A 19,356-nucleotide genomic window follows, 5' to 3' on the forward strand; every position below is an offset into this window, starting at 1 on the left:
TGCAGGTAGATCTTTTTGGGGGAATTAAAAATCACCGCACGGTTACTGTACCTTTGGTGCCTAGTGATCAAAAGGGATGTGTAAGGATGAGTACAAGTACGTTGCGGCAATTGGCTAATAAGAGACTCAGAACCCCAAAAAAAGGTTCAGTAATGATGCAAATATGAGTGTTTTATGTGGAGCCTCCATTATATTTTTTCATTTATGGTGCTGTTTGTCTCTGCAGAGTACTACACTTACTGTGTCTAACATGGACACTACAGAAAAAGTGATTAAGCTGGTGTCCCAACAGCTTGAACTTCCCGTAAGTAAACCTAACATATTGAACGTACCTTGACAGCTAAATGTAAAATCCTTGTACTAAAGTATATAACCTCCATTTATGACCCCTTCAGCAGGCGTGATGACGATGGGGCCCTTTGAGGCCCCAAAACAATGTAGTATCATGTGAATTTTTTTTTTTTTTTTGATGTGGTGGTTGGAGGTGTAGAACAGTTTTTATCACGTTTTTCAGTCAAGGCACCCTTTAAAATTATAGACAACCTCAAGGCACCCTGTAAAGTTATAGACAGTCTCAAGGCACCCTTTAACGTTATGGACAGTCTCAAGGCACCCTTTAACTTTATGGACAGTCTCAAGGCACACTTTAAAGTTATGGACAGTCTCAAGGCACACTTTAACATTATGGACAGTCTCAAGGCACACTTTAAAGTTATTGACAGTCTCAAGGCACCCTTTAACGTTATGGACAGTCTCAAGGCACCCTTTAACGTTATGGACAGTCTCAAGGCACACTTTAAAGTTATGGACAGTCTCAAGGCACACTTTAACATTATGGACAGTCTCAAGGCACACTTTAAAGTTATGGACAGTCTCAAGGCACCCTTTAACGTTATGGACAGTCTCAAGGCACCCTTTAACGTTATGGACAGTCTCAAGGCACCCTTTAACGTTATGGACAGTCTCAAGGCACCCTTTAACGTTATGGACAGTCTCAAGGCACCCTTTAAAGTTATGGACAGTCTCAAGGCACCCTTTAACGTTATGGACAGTCTCAAGGCACCCTTTAACGTTATGGACAGTCTCAAGGCACCCTTTAACGTTATGGACAGTCTCAAGGCACCCTTTAACGTTATGGACAGTCTCAAGGCACCCTTTAACGTTATGGACAGTCTCAAGGCACCCTTTAACGTTATGGACAGTCTCAAGGCACCCTTTAACGTTATGGACAGTCTCAAGGCACCCTTTAACATTATGGACAGTCTCAAGGCACCCTTTTACGTTAAGGCACCCTTTAAAGTTATGGACAGTCTCAAGGCACCCTTTAACATTATGGACAGTCTCAAGGCACCCTTTTACGTTAAGGCACCCTTTAAAGTTATGGGCAGTCTCAAGGCACCCTTTAACGTTATGGACAGTCTCAAGGCACCCTTTAACGTTATGGACAGTCTCAAGGCACCCTTTAACGTTCTGGACAGTCTCAAGGCACCCTTTAACGTTATGGACAGTCTCAAGGCACCCCATTCTAAAATGTGAAAAACTATGCTAATAGTTTTAAATAATGCAGCAACAGTCACATGTAGGACACCCGAAGTTGGAGGTGATTTCTTCTTCCAAAGCAAATACATTTTTCCACACTGGTACTGACTAGTATTCCAATGTTTCTCTTCTCCCTCAGTTTCTCTCCATCAGTCAGCTAATGTAACCCCAGTGTTGAGGGAAAGAAGCAGAGAAGGGTCAAACAAAAATGGTGTGGAGGCAACAGATATCCTCCTTATCAACTGATGACATCATTGGTTGATAGGATGATGGTGTCTAGTCATAATGGTGCATAAACAAAACCCGTGGCTTTATGTAAACTAAAGCGGAGTTCCGCCTCCCACTCCACCCCCTCCAAAAATTAAGTCAGTAGCTACACATACTGTAGCTGCTGACTTTTAATATTAGGACACTTACCTGTCCTGGAGTCCAGCGATGTCGGCACCGCAGCCGATGTTTTCATCGGCTGCTGCCGCCACCGTTGCCGTTAAGGGAACCCAGCACTGAAGCCGCAAGGCTTCACAGGCGGGTCCCTACTGCGCATGCGCAAAGCGTGCCGCGCATTCGTACTGGCTCGGCAAGGAGGAGGGGGCCAAGCTTCCGAGGGACGGCGCCGTATCTCGGAAGTGGGGAAGGGTACCTATCAGAAACAGGTACCCGTTCCCCCCCCCCCTCCCCCCTGTAAGGTCGGAGGGGGGGGGGGAACAAAAGAGCAGAATTTCCACTTTTGGGTGGAACTTGGCTTTAAGGCAGGCTTACAATGGGCATCCCGATTCATCCTAAAGGTGATCAGTTGGTTGAGGTCAGGTACTGATGTTAGATGAGAAGACTTGGCTTGAGCTTAAATGAATATAGTAATATACGGTCAAACTTTTCTGGACACCTAATCCTCACATCTATGCAAGCTTGATGGACATCCCCGTCAAACACATTGGGTATTAATATAAAGTTGGTCGTCCTCTGCAACAGTCTCCAGTCTTCTGGACAATAAGACCTGGCTCACAATTGGCATTCCAATTCAATACCAGCAATGCCAGCCTCCATTGTTCTGGAAGGCTTTCCACAAGATTTTGCCTAAACATTTGTAGATGCTTGATTATTGCACCTATATGAGTCTGTTGGACATCTCATTCCAAATCCATGGGCATTAATATGGAGTTGGAGCCCATTTGTTCACTTTTCCTCATGGTTTTGGAGGTTCTTTGGGAATTTGTGAGGTCAGGTACTGATTTTGGATGAAGACGATCAGCCTTCCAATTCATCCCAAAGGTATTCAGTAGAGTTGAGGTCAGGATTCTGTGCAGGACACTCGAGTTCCTCCATATCAAACCATGACTTTATAGAGCTGGCTTTGTACATAGGAGCACAGTCATGCTGGAATTAAAAAGGGTCATCTCCAAACTGTTACCAACAAGTTTGGAAGAGCACAATTTTCTAAAATGTCTTAGTATGCTGTAGCATTGGCAGTGCCGGAAGCACTCAAGCAATTGGAGGGAGTCCACCTACATTTGACCATATATTAAATTCCATTAGGAAATGAATATGCCTGTTCACGGTGCCAAATGTTTAACATATTTTTTTTCTGTGCAGGGCAGACACAGTGACTACCATCTGTGGGTGACATCTGGAAAGGATGAACCTCCATATCCTCTTTGTGGTAGGATCCTCACTGAATACCCAATATTGGTGTATGGTCACCACATGTTCTGTCTTCTATGTATAGCATCAGTTATAAATTGATATTCCCTTCCAGTAACCTACTTTAAAATGTGTATTCCTCATTTGTTTTCAATTTCCTTGTACTGCAATATGTAGAAAATGTGCATAATATGTACATAATGGCAAAAAAAGGAATGGTAACAATGCTTATAATACAGTGTGCAATATAATAAAATATATTGTCAAAAGTATTGGGACGCCTGCCTTTACACACACATGAACTTTAATGGCATCCCAGTCTTAGTCTGTAGGGTTCAATATTGAGTTGGCCCACCCTTTGCAGCTATAACAGCTTCAACTCTTCTGGGAAGGCTGTCCACAAGGTTTAGGAGTGCGTCTATGGGAATGTTTGACCATTCTTCGAGGGTACATTTGTGAGGTCAGGCACTGATGGACGAGAAGGCCTGGCTCACAGTCTCCGCTCTTATTCATCCCAAAGGTGTTATATCAGGTTGAGGTGTAGGCCAGTCAAGTTCCTCTACCCCAAATTCGCTCATTCATGTCTTTATGGACCTTGTTTGTGAACTGGCCCAAATAATTTGGTGAAGGGGAGATTATGGTGTGGGGTTGTTTTTCAGGCGTTTGGCTTGGCCCCTTAGTTCCAGTGAAACAAACCCCTAAGGCGTCAGCATGCCAAGACTTTTTGGACAATTTCATGCTCCCAATTTTGTGGGAACAGTTTGGGGATGGCCCCTTCCTGTTCCAACATGACTGCACACCAGAGCACAAAGCACAGTCCATAAAGACATGGATGAGCGATTTTCGGGTGAAGTCAGGGCCGTGATTTTGACAAACCAGTGACTGCTGGGCATAGGATCCTCTAAGCATGCACATCATTAATGGGGGGGGGGCGCAGTTTGGTATCTTTGCCCTAGGCCTTGGATGACCTTGTCCTGGCACTGGGTGGAGGAATTTGACTGGCCTGCCCAGTGTCCTGACCTCAACCTGATAGAACATCTTTGGGATGAATTGGAGCGGAGACTGCGAGCCAGGCCTTTTCGTCCAACATCAGAGCCTGATCTAACAAATGCTCTTCTGAAAGAATGGTCAAACATTCCCATAGACACTCCTAAACCTTGTGGATGGCCTTCCCAGAAGATTTGAAGCTGTTATAGCTGCAAAGGGTGGGCCAACTCAATATTGAACCCTACGGACTAAGACTGGGATGCAATTAAAAGTTCATGTGCGTGTAAAGGCAGACGTCCCAATACTTATGATAATATAGTGTATGTGTTTAGATATTTTCCTGCAGTTCAGCTTTGATGAAAACGGTTTTAAGCTTTGAGTTCATCTATGTCTGTCATATGCTAAGTCTCACCTTCCTTCTTCATGGATGCTGTTCTTATAACTGTACCTTGTGTCTCTCCAGGTCATGAGTACCCTTACAGTATTGCAATGAGCTGTCTCCAGGAATCTGTGGTTATGGCCAGAGGACTTAATAATGACCTTTCTTTAGAACACAGTGCAGACAGTATTCTTGAACAGTTCCCTCATGAAAGACAGTGCCAGTTCATCATTAGGCTTCGGCCCCAGGGCCCCATGGATTTGAGAAGGGGTAGGTATCAACCGGAATGGTAATAGACATTTTCAACCATTTCATATCTACAGCTCTCTTCCAATGGATCCTGCCATGAAGGCCCTTGTTCAGCTGCTTCTTATTGTGGGGGGACAATGCTGTGTTGCTATCTCCCAACGGTCACGTGGCACCCTTCATGTGAGCCTGTTCATGGATGGAATCATTTTACCTGAATGTGCATGAATGGCCAGATAATAGAGTAGTTGGACTTAGTGCCATCTCACTAGAACAAATTATTAGGGGAGATGGAGTAGGGTGGACGAGGTAGAGAAGGAGCTGATCATGGATTATGAGGGAAGAAACTGAAGAGTAATCCGCAGCTGAACTTAGACTTGGCGAGGCGGCGATAAAGAAGGAAGAATGTGGGCACCAGGCACCGACAGGTTCCATCTACCCTACTACTGGAGGGTTTCGAATTTACTAGTACCTAGGCTGGTTCAAACATGTAATGCCTTACTTGATGGTGTGCCATTACCCAAACCCACCCTCAAAGCCCATATAACTTTAATCCCGAAAGAGGGTAAGGACGGTTTGGACTGTGCTACCCTATCTTCCTGTTGAATGTGGACCTTAAGATTTTTCTGCAGGTACTGGCCGACAGATTTCTGCCATTAATACCTTTTTTGATTCACAATGATCGAGCAGGGTTCATCCCCAACAGGAAGGCCAGGGACAACAAGTGTAGGGCTTTGAACTTTATCCACTTGACCCGATCAAAGAAGGAAGAATGGCAACTGGTCATGAACTGGGGGGGGTGGGGGAGTCAGGGCCGGATTAAGAGCATCATGGGCTTGGAGCTGAGGATTTTGAAGGGCCTTAAGGGCCGTGCCTTGGCATGCACCCAGAGGAGGAAGGGTGCAGCCATGCATGCCTAATTCAACATGGGATGCTGTCTCTGAAGCCCATAAAAACATCCATGCATCGGCAACTGTCCCTCCTTGTCCGGCCTTCGTGCTGTGTGGGGAGGTTCTGAGGGAGCTGCCTGGGGAAGCGAGCATAGAAGCCAGACTTCTGTGATTACAAGTGACAGAAGAGCGGTAACAGTGAATATGGCCAACCCGGGGCCTATATAAAGGTAGGAGCCTGGAGCTGCAGCTCCAATAGCCCCTACGTTAATCTGGCCCTGGGGGGAGTAGTAGTGGAATTGGATTACGGTAGTGGGTGCAGGAGAGAGAAGTGACAGTTGACTGTGGAACACTGGGACCCATATAAAGGCAGAGTAACAGCTGACAGAGAACACAATATGAAGGGGAAGCAAAGCTGGCAATGATAATAAGAGGAGTTGGTGAGGAAATTGAGTTGCTAGACCCAGTAGAGTAGACAGTAGGAAGAGCTGACAAAGAACATGGTGTGTGTGTGTGCAGGGGAAGTGCTATCAGAGAACATGGTGTGGTGAATGTAGGAGGTGGCTACCAGAGAACATAATGTGGAGGATGTAGGAGGTGGCTGCGATAATGTAGTGTGGGATAGGTGGCTACCAGTAAATGCACTGTGGAGGCTGAAGGAGATGGCTACCAGAGAAGGTAGCATGGAAGAGGTGGCTGCCAGAGAATGTAGTGTAGAGGATGGAGGAGGTGGCTTCCAGAATGTAGTGTGGGATAGGTGGCTTCCAGAAAATGCACTGTGGAGGCTGGAGGAGATGGGTATCAGAGAAGGTAGTGTGGAGGGGGTGGCTACCAGAGAAGGTAGTGTAGAGAATGGAGCAGAGAAGGTAGTGTGGAGGGGGTGGCTACCAGAGAAGGGAATGGAGCAGAGAAGGTAGTGTAGAGAATGGAGCAGAAAAGGTAGTGTGGAGGGGGTGGCTACCAGAGAAGGTAGTGTAGAGAATGGAGCAGAGAAGGTAGTGTGGAGGGGGTGGCTACCAGAGAAGGTAGTGTAGAGAATGGAGCAGAGAAGGTAGTGTGGAGAATGGAGCAGAGAAGGTAGTGTAGGGAATGGAGCAGAGAAGGTAGTGTAGGGAATGGAGCAGAGAAGGTAGTGTAGGGAATGGAGCAGAGAAGGTAGTGTAGGGAATGGAGCAGAGAAGGTAGTGTGGAGGGGGTGGCTACCAGAGAAGGTAGTGTGGAGAATGGAGCAGAGAAGGTAGTGTGGAGGGGGTGGCTACCAGAGAAGGTAGTGTAGAGAATGGAGCAGAGAAGGTAGTGTAGAGAATGTAGCAGAGAAGGTAGTGTAGGGAATGGAGCAGAGAAGGTAGTGTGGAGGGGGTGGCTACCAGAGAAGGTAGTGTGGAGAATGGAGCAGAGAAGGTAGTGTGGAGAATGGAGCAGAGAAGGTAGTGTAGGGAATGGAGCATAGAAGGTAGTGTGGAGGGGGTGGCTACCAGAGAAGGTAGTGTAGAGAATGGAGCAGAGAAGGTATTGTGGAGGGGGTGGCTACCAGAGAAGATAGTGTAGAGAATGGAGCAGAGAAGGTAGTGTAGAGAATGGAGCAGAGAAGGTAGTGTAGGGAATGGAGCAGAGAAGGTAGTGTGGAGGGGGTGGCTACCAGAGAAGGTAGTGTGGAGAATGGAGCAGAGAAGGTAGTGTTGGGAATGGAGCATAGAAGGTAGTGTGGAGGGGGTGGCTACCAGAGAAGGTAGTGTAGAGAATGGAGCAGAGAAGGTAGTGTGGAGGGGGTGGTTACCAGAGAAGGTAGTGTAGAGAATGGAGGAGGTGGTTACCAAAGAACAGTGTTTTTTTTCGCCGATCACACTTGAGTTCAAGAAAGAGAATAAATCAAACAACTTGGAGTCCACCATGCACTGAGTATTAAAGTGTGATCAGAACCAATTAAGAAGACATGAATAAAGAATATGGGGAAGTGTGTTAAATACCCTAAATTGGAAAATTACCTGGCAAAGAACATAGTATGGAAAAGGTGACTGCCAGAGAATGTAGTGTGAAGGGTGGAAGAGGTGGCTGGCTGCTAGAGAACGTAGCGTGGAGGGTAGAAGAGGACAAGGAACCAGAGAAAAGAGCATTAACAGGAAGGGGAACTGCCAAAGAACATGGTGAGTGTAAGGAAGTGAGGAGTGCTACCAGAGAACTTAGTGTGGAGGGAAGGATACGAGAGAATGTATTTTGGACAATGGGGAGGATGTGAGGGCTGTCAAAGTGTGAAGTGTCAGAGATGGCAGAAAACATTTTTAAAATGGTATTTTTTTTTTCCAGAGTCTGCACAAAAACAATGCAGGAGGAAAAAGTCACTGATAGACTGGGCTTTACGTCGTAGTGGCAGCGCTACATTGAGCACAGCTTCTTCTCAATCACCTCTTACACCACGCAAGCTCTTTGGTCATTCCCTGTCATCGGTTTGTCCCAATGGGAATCTACCCAAGCCCATAATGGTAAGATAAGACTGTTAGCTGTAACCACTTGAAAGCATTCCATAATTAGAAGACTTGAGACTAATATGATGAGATTGCAGCAGCTGGTGGAGTTAGATAACAGCTAATTACAGTATGCATGTAAAAATGATTCCTATCTCTCCACGTAAGGGTGACAAATTTTTCCGTAGGCCTCATCAGGAGTTTTTTCGGCAATCCTATTAACCGAATGGTGTGCTACCGAACTTAAATCCAAACCATCCAAATTAAAACCAATCAATATGGCTCCTGAGGTCTAGAGAAGCTCCTTCTAATTTTCCTGGAGCTGCTGTTCTGCCCAAAAACACTAAACCTTCCAAGTAACCCTAATAATAACCCTAATGTTATCACTTATCCTACTGATAACCCTAACCCTTTGTTTATAAACAAAGTCATGTAATGTCAGAACATTTTTAATAAATTAAAAGGGGAACGTTCAGGTAATTTCAGCTAGCAGTGCCATGACATTAGGAAGTTCCTTCCAACTTGGAAACTCCTAACTATCCTGGACCTGGTCTTTTGCCCAAAAACGCGAAACCTCATAGTAACCCTAATAATAACCCTAACATTATCACTAATCCTACTGATAACCCTAACCCTTTGTTCATAAACCAAAATTTTCAGCTAATTTTGAGTAGCAATGCCATAAAATTGGGACGTTCCTTTAATTATGAAAGGTCCTCCTAACCATCCCAGAACTGTTCTTCTGCCCAAAAACTCTGTCACTCACATGGCCATGGCACAGGGCATGTCTCATTTAAGGTAATTTTGACTAGCAGGGCCAAAAAAATTAGGACGTTCCTTCCAACTTGGAAGCTCCTTCTAACCATCCTGGACCTGTTCTACTCAAAATCTCAGAATCTTACAGTAATCCTAGTAATAACCTTAATTATATCACTTATCCTACTGATAACCCTTTGTTTATAAACAAATTCATGTTCCTTTCAACTTGGAGGCTCCTTCTAACCATCCTGGACCTGCTCTTCTGCCCAAAAATGCTAACACCCATATGGTCCCGGTACTGGGCATGCTTAAAAGGGGAATTTTCAGGTAATTCTGACAAGTAGAACCATGAAATTGGGAATTTTCTTCTAACTTGGAAGCTCCTTCTAACCATCCTGGACCTGCTCTTCTGCCCAAAAATGCTAACACATTTGGTCCCGGCACTGGGCATGTTTAACTTAAAAGGGGAACTTTCAGGTAATTCTGACTAGTAGAACCATGAAATTGGGAATTTTCTTCTAACTTGGAAGCTCCTTCTAACCATCCTGGACCTGCTCTAATGCCCAAAAATGCTAACATCCATATGGTCCCGGTACTGGGCATGTTTAATTTAAAATGGGAACTTTCAGGTAATTCTGACTTGTAGAACCATGAAATTGGGAATTTTCATTTAACTTGGAAGCTGCTTCGGACCATCCTGGACCTGCTCTTCTGCCCAAAAAGGCTAACACCCATATGGTCCCGGTACTGGGCATGCTTAACTTTCAGGTAATTCTGACAAGTAGAACCATGAAATTGGGAATTTTATTCTAACTTGGAAGCTCCTTCTAACCATCCTGGACCTGCTCTTCTGCCCAAAAATGCGAACGCCCATATAGTCCCGGCACTGGGCATGTTTAATTTAAAAGGGGAACTTTCAGGTAATTCTGACAAGTAGAACCATGAAATTGGGAATTTTCTTCCAACTTGGAAGCTCCTTCTAACCATCCTGGACCTGCTTTTCTTCCCAAAAATGCTGACACCCATATGGTCCCGGTACTGGGCATGTTTATTTTAAAAGGGGAACTTTCAGGTAATTCTGACTAGTAGAACTATGAAATTGGGAATTTTATTCTAACTTGAAAGCTCCTTCGGACCATCCTGGACCTGCTCTTCTGCCCAAAAATGCGAACACATTTGGTCCCGGCACTGGGCATGTTTAACTTAAAAGGGGAACTTTCAGGTAATTCTGACTAGTAGAACTATGAAATTGGGAATTTTCTTCTAACTTGGAAGCTCCTTCTAACCATTCTGGACCTGCTCTAATGCCCAAAAATGCTGACACCCATATGGTCCCGGTACTGGGCATGTTTATTATAAAAGGGGAACTTTCAGGTAATTCTGACTAGTAGAACCATGAAATTGGGAATTTTCTTCTAACTTGGAAGCTCCTTCTAACCCTCCTGGACCTGCTCTTCTGCCCAAAAATGCTAACACCCATATGGTCCTGCCACTGGGCATGCTAAATTTAAAAGGGGAATTTTCAGGTAATTCTGACTAGTAGAACAATGAAATTGGGAATTTTCTTCTAACTTGGAAGCTCCTTCTAACCATCCTGGACCTGCTCTAATGCCCAAAAATGCTAACACCCATATGGTCCCGGTACTGGGCATGTTTAATTTAAAATGGGAACTTTCAGGTAATTCTGACTAGTAGAACCATGAAATTGGGAATTTTCATTTAACTTGGAAGCTGCTTCGGACCATCCTGGACCTGCTCTTCTGTCCAAAAATGCTAACACATTTGGTCCCGGTACTGGGCATGCTTAACTTTAAAGGGGAACTTTCAGGTACAAGTGGAACCATGAAATTGGGAATTTTCTTTTAACTTGGAAGCTCCTTCTGACCATCCTGGACCTGTTCTTCGACCCAAAGTTAAAAACAAAATCATGTAGTATCTGCACATTAAGCCATGGCATTTGGCATATCTGGTTTAAAATTGGAACCTTCAGCTAGATTCAGTAATGAAATTAGAAACTAATTTTGTAGAAATATCATCAAAATGAAATCTAATTTTTCTGCTAAATCAAGGTGGCAAAAAATTGGCCACCTACGGTATTTCTAAATAGAAGATGTACAGTTTAACAACTGTAAGCAGGATCCGAACTACTGCTATTGATGATGAATAGGGGGACCAGATATCTGAGACCCCGTATCAGAAGACAATAAAAGATCTTTGTAATTGTAGTACAGAGTAATTCTGTCACTCATACCATGTTGCTGAACAATTCTATAGGATATGCTCCTGCTGTTATATGAAGAAGGGCCGAACACGAGGGGTATTTTCAGGCGCTCAGCCAATGCCAAAACATGCAAGGAGCTCAAGGAGAAGTTGTTATGCGGGGACGATGTCCAGATGGGTGGAGAATCTGTGTTTGTGGCAGCTGCAGTGATCACGGTACGTGGTGGAATCCTAAATATTACAAAAATATTCCTTGTTTTAGTCCCGGTTCACACTACCGCGACTTGTCAGGCCACTCAAGTCGCTCCGACTTAGAAAAAGGTTCCTGTACTACTTTTGACAGAAGTCGGAGCGACTTGCATTGACTTCCATTATGTGAAGTCCGTGCAAGTCGTGCCGAAGTCGCGGTGCACAGGTCGCCCCCGAAGTCGGATCGCCATATTGTGAATCGACACTTAAAGAGCGAGATGTTGTCCTTCAAAGTTGAACTGTGACTCGGTTTTTGGTCATTCAAATATTTACAAATTCTCAACAAGTAGTAAATGAACATGGGAACGCCCAAAGAAAGTGTGATGAGCACATTTTTTTTGCCTTTTTTGGGTGTTCCATTGAAGTCTTTTGGACCAAAAAGGTTTGAAGCTTGTAGCTCAAAGGAAGCTCATATACTTTGTTGAGCTACAAGCTTCAAGTGACACTAGGTGTGAAAAGGCACAACTGAAGTCCATGGGATTCTGGATGTTGAACGTTTTGTAGCTTTGCATTACAAATTAGGAGCCTGAGAGGGTGCAAAAACACTGCGGGGAAGGGGAAGCAGGGGAGCTGAGCCACTTAATAACTTTTGGGAAGGGGAAGCTGAGCTGCTGATGGGTGGAATAGAGTGAGCTGAGAGTTTGAGTATGAATTGCTCCACAGTGACTCCATAAAGACATGGTTTGGAAGCTTTGGTGTGCAGAAACAGCACAGAGCCCCAACCTCAACACTACTGAACACCTTTGGGGTGAATTGGAACTCCAGTTATGAGCCAGGTCTCATCCAACATCAGTACCTGACCTCACAAGTGGACACACATTCCAATTGACACCCTCCAAAATCTTGTGAAAAGCCATACCAAAAAAGTGGAGGCTGTTGCCAAGGGGCGCCAAAAGGGGGCTTGAGGAAGGGGGCGGAGCTGCACCCAGAAGGTTTTTGCATTAATAAACAAGATTGCATTAAAGTAAAAAAGCCTTTTGCCTCTCAAACCACTTTAATACTAAATATATTAATTTAAGTTCTTAAAACTCTCTATCTCAATTCACAAAGCTTTAACACGGGTAAGGCTTTTTTGTTTTCAACCATGTGACTGTAATTCTCATCTCATTGGACTGATATGAAAATAACTGTAAATTTTTGGAAAATTAGGATCCTGGTGTTCCAGATTTGTGAACAGAGCCCATAGCATGAATCTATAGAATAAGTTTTGCCTGTCTTGTTGTCTTCCTTTTTATTTTTTTATTAAATATAATACAAAATGCTGACCCCCCTACTGTATGTATATGTGTTTGATTTAGGATTTTCTCCGCAATATTCCTGACAGTATTCTATCCTCAGACATGTATGGGCTTTGGATGGAAGTCACAGAAATTGAGGAACCAGAAAACATGATAAAATTCATTAAAAGGTCAGTTATTTGATTAGAACTTGCTGATGGATTAGCACACATAATCATTTATATCAGGGGTCTCCAAACTTTCCAAACAGAGGGCCAGTTTTCTGTCCTTCAGACTTTACGGGGGCTAGACTGTGGCTATCAGGGGTAGAAAATGTGACCGCATCAGTATAAACAATGGCCCCATCCTTGATGTCATTGGTAGGAATAGTGCCCCATCGTTGGCGTTATTGGTAGGAGTTGTGCCGGTGGGAGGAATTGTGCCCTATCGTTTGTCATTGGTCGCAAAAGTGCCCCATCATTGGTGTCACTGGGAGGAATAGTGCCCCATCATTGGTGTCACTGGGAGGAATAGTGCCCCATCATTGGTGTTATTGGTAGAAATTGTGCCCCATTGTTGGTGTCACTGAGAGGAATTGTGCTCCATCATTGAGGTCAATGGGAGGAATTGTGCCAGTGAGAGAAATTGTGCCCCATCGGGGTCAGTGGGAGGCATTGTGCCCTATCATTTGTGTCATTGGTAGGAAAAGTGCCCCATCCTTGGTGTCAGTGGGAGGAATTATGCCCTATCGTTGGCGTTATTGGTAGAAATTGTGCCCCATCGTTGGTGTCAGTGGGAGGAATTGTGCCCATCGTTGGTGTCAGTGGGAGGAATTGTGCCCCATCGTTGGTGTCAGTGGCAGGAATTGTGCCCCATCGTTGGTGTCAGTGGAAGGAATTGTGCCCCATCGTTGTCAGTGGTAGGAATTATGCCCCGTCATTGATGTCAGTGGGAGGAATTGTGCCCCATTGTTGGTGACATTGGTAGGAATTATGCCCCGTCATTGATGTCAGTGGGAGGAATTGTGCCCCATTGTTGGTGACATTGGTAGGAATTATGCCCCATCATTGATGTCAGTGGGAGGAATTGTGCCCCATCGTTGGTGTCAGTGGAAGGAATTGTGCCCCATCGTTGTCAGTGGTAGGAATTATGCCCCGTCATTGATGTCAGTGGGAGGAATTGTGCCCCATTGTTGGGGACATTGGTAGGAATTATGCCCCATCATTGATGTCAGTGGGAGGATTTGTGCCCCATCGTTGGTGTCAGTGGGAGGTTTTGTGCCCCATCGTTGGTGTCATTGGGAGGAATTGTGCCCCGTCATTAGTGTCACTGGGAGTTGTACCCCATCGTTGGTGTCAGTAGGAGGAACTGTGCCCCATCGTAACTGGGAGGAATTGTGCCCCATCTTGGTGACATTGGTAGGAATTGTGCCCCATCATTGATGTCAATGGGGGGAATTGTGCCCCATCATTGATGTCAATGGGGGGAATTATGCCAGTGGGGGGATTTGTGCCCCATTGTTGGTATCATTGGGAGGAATTGTGCCCCATAATTTGTGTCATTGGTAGGAATTGTGCCCATCGTTGGTATCATTGGTAGGAATTGTGCCCCATAATTTGTGTCATTGGTAGGAATTGTGCCCATCGTTGGTATCATTGGGAGGAATTGTGCCCATCGTTGGTATCATTGGGAGGAATTGTGCCCCAAGGGCTGGATAAAAGTAAGCAAAGGGTCTCATGCAGCCGCAGTGTGGAGACCACTGATCTATATTGTATCTTGGTAGAGAACAGATCTTTACTGATCCATTGTTTAATTCCCAGCCTGTTGGACCAGCTCCCTGAAGCCAACTTCAATTTGCTGCAACATTTGTTTGCTGTCCTGAATCACATTGGGAAGAACTCAGAAGAAAACCAAATGACAGCTTTGAATCTTGCTCTCTGCATAGCTCCCAATATGTTATGGCTGCCTACCGGAGGGGACCCCGAGGAGGAGAGCAAGTCCACCAAAAAGGTAAAGTCCAATTCCCGTTCTGCACCCGGTCACAGGCAGGTAATGTGTAAATTTGAAGTTTAATCTGTATATATATATAGATATATATATATATATCTATATATATATAGCACTCCCTGGTTCAATCTTCCTCCCCCCCTTGAATTAACCGCTAATGACATTTAAAAAAAAGAAAAACGCTTTTATTACATATCCGATTTTAGAACTAGTGACATTATCACTGGGTCTTTGTGCTTCTTTATGCAATGTAGGCACATCATGGCTGCTGGGCGGGGCCAGCAAGGGGCTGTACATACAGTGCTTTGAAAAAGTATTCATACCCCTTCAAATCATGTTACAACCAAAAACGTAAACTTATTTTATTGGGATTTTATGTGATTGACCAACACAAAGTGGCACATATTTGGGAAGTGGAAGGAAAATGATAAATGTTTTTTAAAATGTTTTACAAATATTTGGAAAGTGTCTCATGCATTTGTATTCACCCCTCTTTACTCTGATACCCCTAACTAAAATCTAGTGGAACCAATTGCCTTCAGAAGTCACCTAATTAGTAAATAGAGTCCACTTGTGTGTAATTTAACCTTTGTATAAATACAGCTATTCTGTGAACCCCCTTTAGAGGTTTGTTAGAGAACCTTAGTGAACAAACCGCATCATGAAGGCCAAGGAACACACCAGACAGGTCAGGGATAAAGTTGTGGAGAAGTGTAAAGCAGGGTTAGGTTCTAAACAAAATATCCCAAGCTTTGAACATCTCACGGAGCGCTGTTCAATCCATCATCCGAAAATGGAAAGAGTATGACACAACTGCAAACCTACCAAGACATGGCCGTCCACCTAAACTGACCAGCCGGGCAAGGAGAGCATTCATCAGAGACGCAGCTAAGAGGCCCATGGTAACTCTGGAGGAGCTGCAGAGATCCACAGCTCAGGTGGGAGAATCTGTCCACAGGACAACTATTAGTTGTGCACTCCACGAATCTGCCCTTTATGGAAGAGTGACAAGAAGAAAGCCATTGTTGGACGAAAGCCATAAGAAGTCCTCATTGGGAGAAGCCATGTGGGGGACACAGCAAACATGTGGAAGAAGGGGCTCTGGTCAGATGAGACCAAAAATTTACTTTTCGGCCTAAAAGCAAAACGCTACGTGTGGTGGACAACTAACACTGCACATCACCCTGAACACACCATCCCCACCGTGAAACATGGTGGTGGCAGCATCATGTTGTGGGGATGCTTTTCTTCAGCAGGGGCAGGGACACTGGTCAGAGTTGATGGGAAGATGAATGGAGCCAAATACAGGACAATCTTAGAAGAAAACCTGTTAGTCTGCAAAAGACTTGAGATTGGGGCGGAGGTTCACCTTCCAGCAGGACAACGACCCGAAACATACAGCCAGAGCTACAATGGAATGGTTTAGATCAAAGTATATTCATGTGTTAGAATAGTCTAGTCAAAGCCCAGACCTAAATCCAATTGAGAATCTGTGACAAGACTTGAAAGTTGCTGTTCAGACGCTCTCCATCCAATCTGACAGAGCTTGAGATATTTTGAAAAGAAGAATGGACAAAAATGTCCCTCTCTAGATGTGCAAAGCTGGTAGAGACATCCCCAAAAAGACTTGCAGCTGTAATTGCATGGAAAGATGGTAATACAAAGTATTGACTCAGGGGGGTGAATACAAATGCAGCCACACTTTTCACAGATTTATTTGTAAAACATTTTGAAAACCATTTATCATTTTCCTTTCACTTCACAATTATGTGCCACTTTGTGTCCCAATAAAATACATTTATGTTTCTCTATCGCTCATTGACAGACGTAGTCTTCTTGATTCTCAAGAGCTGGGTTATGTTGTCTCCGCAGGAGTAGGACTAGGCAGAATGACAAAACGTTCTGGCTCCACCCTAGGGGGCAGTCCCTGAGGGTATATCCTCCCTCTCTCTGCTACAGGGAATCAGTTTTTTTCTGTCTAGTCAGGAGTAAGGACCTAAGCTCCTTGCTGGGATCTTTTGGTCCTGGCAAGACTTTTTTTCTTTAAGAAAAAGACATTTTTTAGGTAGTTTTCTCCAGTGTTTTTTTCCTGTGAGATCTTCAAGCAAAAATGCCGGACTGGGCGACACTTGTGGTCACCCCAGCCGGCCTACGAGCGCGTGCAGACCAGGCATTGCGCTTGGTCGGCCGCGACATATTTAAGTAAGTATGCGGGGCCGGGCGACGGGCTGGATGTGAGATCCAGTGGTCACCCCGGTTTCTGCCTAAAAGCGCGTGCAGACCAGTGCGCTGAGTCGGCCGCGACGGAGTCCCAGTAAAGGGACTGACTTTGCGAGTTAAAAGCTCGCTTGGACGCCAGGACCAGAGAGTCGAGGCGTCCACAAACCCCCACCTCGGTGGAGAGGGTATTATGAAGAGAGGGTGCCTGTCGGTTCGGTATGGTGAGTAAACGTTCCCTTTTTTCCTCATTATGAGGCAGTATATATTATGGGCCCCTCCATATATGGTCAGTATATATCTGACACTTACAAGTCCCCCTTGTAATACAGCATGTGTTTGTGGGAAGTGGACTTGGTTCAAGAGCTAACACTCTACCCAGCAGACTGTAACATTACAGCAAACATAGGAGGTATAATCCTACCTTATGTGCAGTGTATCTCTGTAGATCCATATGTCACCTCTCAGCAGAGTGCAGGTGGATGTGCTGGGAAGACGATATCGGCGGTCCGCCGCCATTTTGCCGTAGACCGAATGCATGTATGTCCTCAGGTCACGCCGGCCGCCATGTTTTTGGAGTCTTATGTCTCTTCTATGGGGGCGGCCATGTTTTGTGAGCCCAGCTTCCTCGTGGAGGGCTGGGAACGCCGGAAGGCGTACACAGGGGGCGGAGCCACGCCTTCTGCCCGGGAAAAAGCAAACAGCTCCTTCCAGTCTGTGTAAGACAGACGCTGGCTGCAGTTTGTTGGAAACTGCACTGCATCGGTTGGTGAGCCTTGGGGGTCCCTCTCTCTCTCTGGGATCGAGAAGCAGGTACTCTGAGGGGCGCTATTGCGCTAGGGGGAGACACACAAAAAAAAAAAAAAGGTTTTTTGTTTATTGCTGGCAAAAGTGTCCTGTATTAACATGGACCCTGCCACTCATGTATCTCCTCCGGATCCCCTCGAGGGGTCTGCGGGATCCTCCAGCACCCCATTGACAATTGAATCTTTGTCAGCCATTATGGAAACTTTTGTGTCCCGGGTGGAAGTGGCTTGTCAGGGACAGGGCGCAAGAAAGCGACCCCCGCCTAACCCCTTATTATCTGAAACCTCGGATTCAGACTCTGAGCCTATTTCTGCAGTTGCAGGTACTTCATCTGGTATTGGTGTCTCGGGTCCTGTCTCTTCAGACAGTGAGGAGGATGTTTCGGCATCTGCCATAGCCCGAGAGGAAGCGTTGGTAAACGCACTCATTGTATCTGTTCAAGAGACCTTAAGGTTACAGGGTATTCCATCAGAAATAGCTGAAACTGAGATCCCTTTTGGGACTAAAAAGCGCATCAAAGTGGCAAAGGTTTTTCCATTGCCCAAATGTTTTGGCAATCCAATCGATGAAGAATGGCGTCTGCCAAAACGCACTTTTAATATTTCCAAACGCATTGACAGGCGTTATCCGTTTGAGGAAACCCTGATTAAGAAATGGACAGAACCACCTGTGGTGGATTCACCAATTGCTAGATTGAATAAAGCCACGGTTATTCCTTTAGAAGACGCTCCGTCTTTTAAAGATCCAGTGGATCGCAAGATAGAAGCTATGTCTCGCACCATGTTTTCCTTGATTGGATCAGCTTTCAGGCCAATAATTGCTATTGGTCTGGTTTCGCAGGCTGTAACTGAATGGACCAAGTGGTTACGCCGGGACTTAGAAGAAGTCCCTCAGGCGGTATCAGATTTGTTGGAACAAATGATACAGGGGTTACAGTTTGTATGTGATGCGGCGTTAGACGCCACTCCATTAATGGCGCGAGCATCAGTCTCAGCAGTGGTTCTCAGGCGTACACTGTGGCTAAAAGGTTGGATAGCCGACCAAGGTTCCAAAAAAGCATTGGCTAATATCCCCTTTTCAGGAGAACGTCTATTTGGAGCCAACTTAGATGAGATCATTAAGGATCTCACCGGTGGAAAAAGCACCTTTTTACCGCAAAATTTTAAAGGTAGAGGAACTCGTCAAAGACGAGGGCCTTCTTTTTCTGCTCACAAGAGGTTTTTTCGTCCAGCGGGTGAAAAAACTAAGTCCTCCAAGGTTCCTACAGGAGGCGTCAGGGGTCGTTGGTCGGGCAAGCAAAAGCCCGCCCCCTCCAGACCTGAAGATAAACCATCCAAAGCCTGAAGGTGCGCCCCCACCCATAACTGGGGTGGGGGGACGTCTTCGCCGGTTCCCGGATCCATGGCTTTCCAGAATCCCGGACAAATGGGTTTGCGAAGTCATAAAGTCAGGGTACAAGATCGAGTTTCGATCTCTCCCACCGGCGCGATTCTTCCCTTCCAATATCCGACTATCTCCGGATCGTCTAGAAGATCTGCGGAGAGCAGTCACAGATCTACTACAACAAGGAGTGGTAGTCCACGTTCCTTGGACAGAACGGTTTCTAGGGTTTTATTCAAACCTGTTTACAATACCCAGGAAAGAGGGCAAAGTGCGTCCAATTCTGGACTTAAGAGCACTCAATTCTTTCGTCAACATAAGAAGATTCAGAATGGAGTCCATTCGCACGGTAGCAGCCT

The 19,356-nt window shown here is 45.3% G+C and overlaps 1 protein-coding gene across 3 annotated transcripts in view; it reads left to right on the forward strand.

Moving 5' to 3' along the window:
• Nucleotides 1-19,356, forward strand: part of LOC309559669 (rho GTPase-activating protein 20-like) — a 126,132-nt gene that overhangs the window by 94,158 nt on the left and 12,618 nt on the right. For all 3 annotated transcript variants that reach the window (XM_082263048.1, XM_082263050.1, XM_082263049.1), the window contains exons 7-13: nt 227-304; nt 3,130-3,196; nt 4,628-4,813; nt 7,984-8,159; nt 11,175-11,336; nt 12,668-12,777; nt 14,407-14,596. In XM_082263048.1, the coding sequence (XP_082119174.1) occupies nt 227-304; nt 3,130-3,196; nt 4,628-4,813; nt 7,984-8,159; nt 11,175-11,336; nt 12,668-12,777; nt 14,407-14,596 (969 nt within the window). The remainder of the gene's footprint in view (nt 1-226; nt 305-3,129; nt 3,197-4,627; nt 4,814-7,983; nt 8,160-11,174; nt 11,337-12,667; nt 12,778-14,406; nt 14,597-19,356) is intronic.

Source organism: Pelophylax lessonae (genome assembly GCF_965119305.1).
Source record: "Pelophylax lessonae genome assembly, chromosome: 7".
Lineage (NCBI taxonomy): Eukaryota > Metazoa > Chordata > Amphibia > Anura > Ranidae > Pelophylax > Pelophylax lessonae.